This window comes from Talpa europaea (assembly GCF_964194135.1).
Source record: "Talpa europaea genome assembly, chromosome: 8".
NCBI lineage: Eukaryota > Metazoa > Chordata > Mammalia > Eulipotyphla > Talpidae > Talpa > Talpa europaea.
Window position 1 is genome coordinate 23,379,991 of NC_140075.1, and position 10,042 is coordinate 23,390,032.

The following is a 10,042-nucleotide window of genomic DNA, read 5'->3' on the forward strand; positions in this document are numbered from 1 at the left end:
CGCAAACCATAATGGGCGTGTCAGGTGTCACCCCCACGACAACCCTGTGAGGTAGGCTGTGTTGTCCTATTTTACAAATGGAGACAGCGCTCGCGAGGAACTGACTTGCCCAGTTACACAAGGAGCACAGCCCCCAGGATTCAAGCTGACTCTCTAGGGCTCCGAAGCCCATGCTGTCCTCCAAGAGACAGGAACAGACCCTTCTAATGAAGGCCCATCAAACTCAAACTTCAAGGGCGCGCAGCTCAGCCTGGGCAGGGGACAAGGCGAGAGAGGGGGAAACTCCAAAGGCACATCCACTGACGGCTCTGGGCAGCTGGGCAGGCAGAAGGGAGGGGTGCAAAGAGTGACTCCCACAGTAGCTGCCTAAACAGCACCAGCAACTAGTGATGGTTCTGGCCCCCCAGCAGCGGTGGGCGGGGTGCAGGCCGGTCTGCTCCTGACGCCTTGTGGCCCCACGTGGGTAGTGCTAGGCCATTGAGCCAGGCGGTCTCGAGCAGGCTGCGGAAGCGGGCCTTCAGGGTGGGGCCAGGTGGGCTGGACCTGGCAGTAGGGGGAGGCGAGGCATCGCAGGACCCTCGCCCTGCAACCACCTCTGCTTTCTCCGAGCCAGGGACTGGTAGCTTCTTCCCGGGCTTCTTGGCCTTGGAGGCGGGTGACTTCCAAGCCAGGGCTAGGCTAGCTGGCTCTTCTCTGGTCATAGTGGGTTCTGAGGGGGGCACAGATCCAGCCTCACTGTCAAAGTCACCTGGAAAATGAACACACATTCAGGCTGCAGACCCCAACACCTTCAAGGCCCATCCCCTGGCCCCAAAGCCATCCAGACCCGGAGTTCCACTCTGCCCACAGCCAGGATGGCTCCGGCAGGGTCAGCAATAGTGCCCCACGTGCCCACTGGCCAGACCACATGGCCAAAAGCGCGTGTTGTCCCCAGGTGATGCCGGGGATCGGGTGACAGCACTGCCCAGTGGCTGTTGGGGCTCAAGGACAAGAGAGGTGCCCAATGGGTCAGGAACCACTGGCCTGGTACAAAGGCCCACTGTAATGAGGGGGAACGGAGGCCTAGAGAGGGCCTGCTCCTCAGAGGACGCTGTCACCTCCCTGCCACATCACCCCCAGGGCGGGAGCAAGAGCAGAGCCCAGGCAGGGCTGCCCTAAACGCAAGGCCCCAAGGGAGGAAGCAGCAGAAGGGACAAAGGGCAGTCTCAACCACAGAGCACACCGTGGAAAGGAGGCTGCTGGGGGAGCTACTGAAGGATATCCACAAGAAGGGTGGCCCCCAAAGATGGAAGAGCGCACACAACTCGGAGAGGGAGCAGGGATGGGGCGCCAAAACTGCCAGCGGCAAGAGGCTGCACCCCCATCACTTGCTTAACAGGCCCCAGACTTGCAGACTGACGACGCAGTGCCAGGGTCATACTCACACCCGTCTCGCTGGGCCCAGCTATTCAGGGGGAGGGCCGGGCTGGGGGTGTGTGAGGTGCATGCTGCCTACTCACACCCTTCCTCCCTCAGGAACAGAGTCCTGGAGTTGCATCGTGGTGCATTCTGCAGCCCATGAAGGCACATGCCCCACCAGGGGTCAGCAAGCAGGCCACGCAGATCCCAAGCTCCCCATCTGCCCGCATCACCCTTCTCCGCCTGGAGCCTGGGCTAGGGAGGAGCCCGGGGCAGGGCTGCCAGGAGGGACAAAGGGCAGTTCCTACAGGGACACGACCACGACAGGGACATGAGTGGGCAGGGAGGAAATAACCACAGAGGGGGCCTTGGGCCTCAAGGCCAGCTGTCGCGACACAGGAGAGGCGGCCACCGACGCCACCGCAGCCCGGGCGCAGAGGTGAGACGGACACACCACGTGACGCCGCAGCAGTCCCGAGACCGCAGCGCCGGGCCAGCGCAGATGCTGCTCGGGGCCACAAAAGGAGCACATGGGAGAACAATATACACAAGACCTCATTTAGTGCAGGAAAAACAAACCACAAAACAGTGCTCGGGGTACACTTCTGTGAAGGGAAGTACCGTGAAGGGGATGTGAAAACCGCACATTGAGAAGGCAACCATGTAGGGGAGGCAGCCCCCTGCCGGGGTCCCGGCAGGAGCTGGGGTAGCAGGGGTGCTATCCACTGAGATGGGCAAGACCGGGGGTGGAGGTGAGCTGGGGGGGAACTCCAGCATGATTTGGGAGGAGTTAAGGTTCAGGTTCAACGTGCAGTGAGTTATTTGGGGTTTGGGCCCAGAAGAGGGGAGGCTGGCAGGACAGACACACAGAGAGAAATGACTTCAGACAGGACACCCGGCCTGGGCAGAGCCCGGCTCCCAAGGTGGGAAGGCAGAGCCAGCAGAGAAGGGAATCAGGAAGGTTCGGGACCAGGGCAGGGTCTCCACGGGGGCTGAACAGTTAGCACGATCCGAGGCTTCCAGAGGTGCAGCAGTCTCTTTTTGAAGCCGGAAGGGGAAGAGGGATGTGGGGGGCAGGGGACCCCGGGGAGCCCGCACTGGGAGACCAGTCTCCTACCAGGGCCTCCTTGCCCTTTCCAGAGGCCCAGAGACCCCTCCGCCCCCGCCCGTGACCACTCACTCGGCCCACACACCTGTCACTCGCTCACACAGCTCCGGTGGCTACTGGGGCTGCCCCATGCTCACCCAGCTGGCGGCGCACACAGTCCCGCCACTGCTGGGGTAGCAGGGGTGCTATCCACTGAGATGGGCAAGACCGGGGGTGGAGGTGAGCTGGGGGGGAACTCCAGCATGATTTGGGAGGAGTTAAGGTTCAGGTTCAACGTGCAGTGAGTTATTTGGGGTTTGGGCCCAGAAGAGGGGAGGCTGGCAGGACAGACACACAGAGAGAAATGACTTCAGACAGGACACCCGGCCTGGGCAGAGCCCGGCTCCCAAGGTGGGAAGGCAGAGCCAGCAGAGAAGGGAATCAGGAAGGTTCGGGACCAGGGCAGGGTCTCCACGGGGGCTGAACAGTTAGCACGATCCGAGGCTTCCAGAGGTGCAGCAGTCTCTTTTTGAAGCCGGAAGGGGAAGAGGGATGTGGGGGGCAGGGGACCCCGGGGAGCCCGCACTGGGAGACCAGTCTCCTACCAGGGCCTCCTTGCCCTTTCCAGAGGCCCAGAGACCCCTCCGCCCCCGCCCGTGACCACTCACTCGGCCCACACACCTGTCACTCGCTCACACAGCTCCGGTGGCTACTGGGGCTGCCCCATGCTCACCCAGCTGGCGGCGCACACAGTCCCGCCACTGCAGGCCCAGCAGGTCAGGGTAGATGTCAGGCAGCTGGCGCAGCGCCAGCAGCTTCAGCATGCGGGAGGTGCAGCCGTGCAGGGCCCGCTCCCGCAGCGCCCGCTCCTCCGACAGCGTGGTGGGCCGCAGTTCCACGCGATGCTCCTGCAGCACGTGGTCCACCGACCCGGGGGGCAGCCGCGGGAAGAGTCGCTCCTTCACCAGGTGGATGGGCACGAAGATGGCGCCGGCCCGCACCACGTGGGGGAAGGGACACTGCTGCGTGCACACGAAGCTCTGCAGCTGGGACAGCAGCTTGCCCAGCAGCCCCTGCACGCCCTGGCAGTCCTGCCACGCCGCCTGCCCCCAAGGTCCAGCCATCTCCAGCCACTCCCGCAGCTTCTCGGGCGGGGAGTGGGCCACCGAGCCTGAGATGGCGTCGCACAGGGACGCGTGCAGTCCCGTGAAGCGCTGCTCGGGGGAGTCCGTCACGGCAGGGGTAGGAGCCCTCGCGGGGGCTGCAACTGGAGCCAGAGCCGGGGCCACGGCGGGGGCCAGGGTCGGGGAGGCCACAGCTACAGCCGGAGGGCTGGGCAGTGCCAGGTTGAAGCAAGTCACAGGCAAAGGCTGCGTGAGAACCTGTAGTCCAACCGGTGCCGACGTGGGGGTGGGGACAGGCTGGGCGGGGACAGGCGGGGCAGGGGCGGAGGCGGGCACAGATGGGACCACAGTCGCAGGCAAGGGTGCTGGCCGGAGGATCTTAAACTTCCGGAACATGAAGGCCACGGAGCTATGGAAGTTGGTCCTTGGGGTGGCCTCTGTGGTCACTGGCACCCCGGGGAGCCCCGGCGCTTCTGTGACCATCTTCTTCAGGCCCGGCAGGTCCGAGACTGTGCTTCCCATGCCTGGCATGTCTGGGATGGTGCTGTCCATGCCCGGCACATCCACGGCTGCGGTGGGCTTGGCAGGCACTGCAGGACTGGGGGCCTTGAGAGGAGGCGTCTCTGCCACAGGCTTCTTGACGCTCAAGTCCAGCGCCACCTCCTCTCTAAGTGAGCAGTGTGTCCTCGACGGGGCCTCCGGAGCAGGCAGGGTCCCCCCATAATCCTTGTCATGGCTCTTGGCAGGAGCCTGGTCAGACTCAGCTGTGGCCGCAGGCGCCTGCACATCCAGGTAGTCACGGTAGGGGGCCAGGCTGAAGACATTGTCGATGATAGGCATCGGAGGAGAGCTGGGGGGCAGCGCGCCCTCATTATGTGGGAGAGGCTGGCGCTCCTGGGCACAGGGTGGGAGTGCCGGAGGGGTGCAAGGAATTGGACTGTCTCGGATGACAATGGGCGCCCCAGGGTGCTCACTGAGCTGAGGCTGCAGCCGCTCCTTCCTGTATTCAGGCAGCCACAGCTTCTCCTCTGCTTCTTGCACTGGCAGCTCTGCAGATCTCACAGGTTCTGAGCAAGGCTGGCTGGCAGGCAGAGGTTGGCATGGCTGCTGGAAGGCACTGGGCTGTGGCACCGTCTGCACGCTGCTCTGGGAAGGTGGTGTTCCTCTGAGTCCTGGAGATGCTCCATAGAGAGAGAGATCGTCCCGAGCGTAAGGAAAGCTCAGCGTCTGGGGGACAAAATCCAGTGGGCAGCGTGGGGCAAGAGGTGGCTCCACCTTGAGGCCTGGTGAGGGTGCTGGGAGGGGACCAGATGGGTAGGAATAAGTGTCCAGCCCCACTGGGGACATATAAGGTGTCTGGGCCGCCTGCTGCCTCAGGTAAGGGTTGCCCAGTCCACCAGCTGGGTACCCGGGCCCCTTGTGGGCTCCCAGAGGCTGCATCGGGAGCACTGAGCTGTAGCTCCCCGGCTTCTCTGGGTGGCGACAGGCTGGGGGGCAAGGGAGGGCCTGTGTGGGATGGGGCAACGGGTAGTGGGTGGGCACTGCATCCTGGCAGCCCGGCCCCAGGGGTTGGGCCAGCTGGGTCCAAGGACTGGGTGGTACTTCCGGCAGCGCCTGCTTGGGGTCCCCAGAGTAAGGGCCCGTGTACTTGGATGTCAAGAAGCTGGTGCTGTGGATGGCCCGATACTTCTCCAGAAATGCCTGGCAGGGGGAGAAGCTCACTGAAGAGTCTTTGCCAGACCCCCCCGCTGGCACCCCACGCAAAAAGGTGCCATCCAAGGGCTGGCCTTTGCTAGGAGCTGAGGTCAGAGAACAAGGTGGATCCGCAGGGGGTATCAGGGGTCCAGTCACCAGTGTCCAGTCAACATCCAGTGGCCTCTTTGCTGCTCCTTCTCCCAGGCAGGTCGAGAGCCCGTAACACAGAGGGTTGCGGTAGACAGGTTTGGGGGCCGCCAGTGGCGGGCCCGGGAAGGAGTGAGTCTGGGGACTGAAGGGTAGGAGCTCAACAGGGCCGGAATCCTGCACCTTCTCAGCGCTTTCTGCTGGTGAGCGGTAGAGCAGGCAGCTTGTCAATAAGTTGTCGGCCCGAAGTGGGGGTCCTGCCACGCTGGTGGGGTACAAGGGTGGGTATGGGGTCCAGGATGCCAATCGCTCAGACCCTGCCTTAGGAGCGCCTCCCAGGGGACAGGAGAAGTAGGCGCCCTTGTAGCTACAGGGGTCCTGGTTTCCAGCAGAGGGGGGCAGGCTGTGGCCTGGCCTGGAGTCTGCCTCCAGACGGGGCAGCTTGCCATACATCACAGGCCCCAGGGTGCCCAGCGGCCGCTTCTCTGCCATCACTATGAAGGCTTCAAGGCCTCTGGGGCCCAGTTACTCAACTGCTGACCTGGGGAAAAAACACAAAAAGGGAGGAGTTGTGAGAAGGGGTGACAGGCCAGCAGGAGAAGGCTGCTGATGCTGCCGGCGCACGGACACGCAAGAATTTGGCACTTAGTAGGTGCTCAGTGAAGGCTGTACGAGTGAATGAATTTGAGCCATGGCATGCGGAGTCCCAACTTTACTTTTAAGCTGCAGGGCCCTCCGTGTAATGAGTTCGCCTGCAAGGGCACTGGTGCCCCTGCCCCCGCACGCCAGCGTTCCCTGTGCTCTGCTGCCCTCCACAGGACTCCCAACGCCCCTTCCCCAGACTGCAGGGCAATCAGGCTCACTTAGCTGGGCTAGTTCACACCCTCCCTCCGGCGCCCGAAGTACAGATGTGGAGACCCACCCATCCCCACCTCCAGCTACACGTTACGGCTCCCAGGCTCTGGAGTGACCGCGGGCTGCCCGCTGCCGCCGAGAGGCAGACTTGGGCACTGTCCACACATTCAGATTTCTGGGGACACTCCCCAGGTCCCAACTCTCTGACCTGCCAGTCTTGTCAAAAAATGGTGAACCAAGCCTGGAAACCAGGTCCCCAGGCCCGAGCAAGAGAAGCTGAGCTTGGCTCCAGAGCGCAGTCCCCAAGGAGGGTGGCTGGGAGCTTGGCTCTGGACAAGCCTCTTGGGGCCCACCTAGCCCCGCCCCGCCCCCCCACAGGGGAGCCAGGACTGTCCAGTAGGTGGTGCTGTGGGCCAGCAGGAAAGCCCCAACTGTCAGAGCGCCCCACATCGCCAGCCGGCCACTCCACAGCACAAGGGGGCAGCAGAGCACCAGTGATGCCGGAGCAGGGGCCCGGAGTCCCACAGTGCTGGCTGACAACTAGCACTTGGTACTGACCGAGGGCTGAGAGTTGGGGGTCCAGTGTGACTCCCCTCAAGGCAGCAGGCACCCAAGACCCCTGCAGGGTCATCTGAAGCAAGTCTGTTAGGGCAGCACTGACCTGCCTCTGCCTCCCAGAGCAGCTGCCCAAAACCCTCAGGTGGCTTAGAAAGGATGAATCAGCCCAATCTTGGCGTGATCAGGCCGGGGGCCAGGTGCCCCAGGTTTCCCTCCTTCACCAGCAAGCCAAGGCCAGCCCCTCGCAGTCAGCCCAGCATGGCTGTGGGGCCCGAGGGGCACAGCCCACCCCCAGGCAGCCAGGCTAGAGCGAGGGACGGTGAGACAGGAAGGGGCTCAGGGCAACAGCACCCCAGGAGAGCCCCCTCCCAGCTCCACAGCAGTTCTGCAGGAGGACTCGGGCCTGGAGGGTGCTGGGCCGCCCTCGCCCTCAGGGAGCTCTGGAGTGAGGAGTGTAGGCTCCGGTCTCCTCCCCCAGCGCCCCGGGAGTCCTCTCGGGGCTCTGCCCATGGCGTGCCCTGTACCCTGGAGGGCTCCTGGAGACACCCCTTCTCCCGCACCCGCCCACAGAGGGGACGCCACCTGGGATGCTCAGGAATCTTCAGGGGAGAGGCAGGCTCCAGGGAGCCAGCAGGGGGCTGTGAAAGGGATGGGGGTGACCCGAGCCCCTTGCCAGCAGGAGGGAGAGCCCTAAGTGAGGCCCGCACCCCCCCAAAACAGTAGCCAGAATGGAGGTGCCTCCTCCCCCGGGCCCCTCCGTCACGCACACACCGAGGACGCCAGCAAGGGCCGGGAGAGAGGCAGGCCCCGGGAGCGGGGTCACGGCGGCCCTGGGCCCCCCGGGAGCGGGGTCACGGCGCCCCCGGGCCGCGGAGTCTGCCGCCGGCGCGGGAGGCCGGGCGCGGGCGGGTCCGGGGCGCAGCCTCCGGCGGGCGCCATCCCGCTCCAGCAGCAAACAGCTGGGCGCCCCGTCCCGCTCCCTGCCCCTCGGCGGTCTCGGGGTGCGTCCTGCCAAGCGGGCGACGGCTGCCCAGCCCAGGCCTCGCAGGGGGCGCCTCAGACCCCGCGGCCGGGACTGCGGGCCTCGGGGCGCTACTCCCCGACTCGGGGCGGTCTCCGCGCGGGAGCAGGGGGCGCGGGACCCTCGCCCCCCCTTCACCCCCCGCCGGAACTGCGGAGCCCGGGCCCCGAGCGACGAGCCGGGGCCGCCGCCAAGCCCGGCCCGCGGGCTTCCGGGGTCCCCCGCCTGCCCCGCGCTGGGGCGCACGTGCACCCCGCCAGGCGGGCTCCCCGGCCGCCGCCACGCACGCAGAGCCGCGGCCGCCCCCGCGCGCGCCCCCCATGCGCCCGCGGCCCCCCCGGGCGCCCCAGGCCGGGAGCTCCGCGCGGCGGGCGGCCGGGCCCCGGGTTCGGGCCGCGTCCGCCCGGGGCGATCCCGCCGGCCTGGGCCGCGGCCAGGGGTGAGTCAAGCCGCGGCGGGGAAGCCGCAGGCGCCCCGGCCCCCGCCCCCGCCCCGCCGGGCGCCCACGTGAGGCCCGAGGGCCCGGCCCGGGGCGCCCCGCCCGCCGCGCGCGCCGGCCCCGGAGCCCCGAAGTCCGGGGAAGTCGGGGCGCGAGCTCGGCCGGGACCCCCCGCCCGCGGCCCCCCGCCCGCCCGCGGGCCCGCGAACTCGCCCAAGTTCGCGCCCCGCGCGCCGCCCGCCGCCTACCTGCGGGACCAGGCCCCCCGCCGCGCCCCGCGCCGCCGCCGCATCCCCCCGCCGCCCGCGCAGAGGCCGAGGCCGAGCCCCCGCCCAGCCGAGCCGCCGCTCGCGCCGCCGCCGGCCGCCGTCTGCGGTCCCGGGCGGGGCGGGCCGGGGGCGGGCCGGGGGCGGGGCGGCCGCGCTGGGGGCAGAGCCCCGGCGCCTCGGGGACCCGGCTCCCCCGGGCCGGCCGGGGCGCCCGCCCGCCGCGCCCTCCGCCCCCGGGCGGTGCCCGCCGCCCGCCCCCCTCGGCGCTGTCGGGGCGCGCGGGCCGCCTCGGGCCTCGCCGGGCTGCGGGCTCCTGGCCCTGCCTGGAGCGCGGCTCCCGCGTGGGGTGGAGAGCTTGTGGGAACACCCGGTGGCGCCCTGGCCTCCTCGGCCCGGAATAGCTGCGCGAGGGGGCCAGAGAAGACTTGCAGTGTGCTCCTGCACGTCGGGGCATCCGGCGAGGGCAAATTCCAGACACTGGAAAGTCAGCCCTGTTTGTGCACCTGTCTGAGGAAGAGGTGCAGCCCCCATCCCTGGAGTGGGTCAGGAATGAGGGCGCTGAGGGTTTGCTAGGTGACTTCTGGGGTAACTTGGAACCTTTGGAGCAAATCTCCCTCAATAAGACAGGCCCAGCACTGTCGCCTGGGAGGTGGGGTGGCACGGAGCACTCCCAGGGCGAATGGTGTGTTGCAGAAAGGGGCTGGGGATGGAAGGGTGGTCTCCATTTGCCCTGACTCTCTGAGCCATTTAATTTTTTTTTTTAAGATTTATTTATTTATGCATACAAGAGCTGGGGTACAGGCCAGAGGTGTGGGGGGTGAGAGGACCCACCAGAGACAGAGTGGGGACCAGAACAGGCAGACTGACTGAAATCCACTGCTGAGGGGAGCAGCGGGCGAGACAGGAGAGGTCTGCTGCGCCATGTGGGTCAGCCCCCTGGCTGGCCAGGCTCGAACTCATGCTGCAGAGGCTGCGGATTGCTTCATAGTGCGTGCAGTGCTTAACCCCTTGCGCCACCAGGGAGGCCTGCCATTTAATTTTGGATGAGAAGCCCCTGCTACAGCTTCTCTGAGGAAATGCAGATGCTCACGATTCCTGGGCTGCCCAGGGACTGTGCAGTGGTAGAGGGGGAAAGCGGCCAAACATGCTGAAGGCCAGAGCAAGTTCATGGGGCAAAACCCAACAAGCCAGCGGCTCAGATCCCAAAGGTCATGGCTGCCTGAGTCAAAGGGCAGACCAGGTCTGAGGTCACAGGTTCCGAGAGTCAAGAAGCTGCTGGAGCTGAGAATGAGGGACTGGGCACTGCAGATAGGAAGAGGAAGTGGGGAGTCGCTTGGAGAGGGTGTCAATTAGTTTAGAGCCTGAGGGTCCTTAGAAATGGCCTGGAGAGATCTGGGAGCAGGCTCAGTGGGGTGAGGCTTTCCCAAGTTCACACAGTAGGCTGGGACT

At 66.1% G+C, this 10,042-nt stretch overlaps 1 protein-coding gene across 1 annotated transcript; it reads right to left on the minus strand.

Moving 5' to 3' along the window:
• Window positions 1-383: 383 nt before the first annotated feature.
• Window positions 384-5,967, minus strand: LOC311175079 (uncharacterized protein C15orf39; the record flags this gene model as incomplete). Its single annotated transcript, XM_084239978.1, has 2 exons — window positions 3,219-5,967; window positions 384-748 (listed from the first exon to the last, which is right to left on the minus strand). Exons 1-2 carry the CDS (start codon window positions 5,941-5,943, stop codon window positions 384-386), a joined length of 3,090 nt encoding a protein of 1,029 aa, XP_084096104.1. The 5' UTR covers window positions 5,944-5,967.
• Between the last annotated feature and the right edge of the window lie 4,075 nt (window positions 5,968-10,042).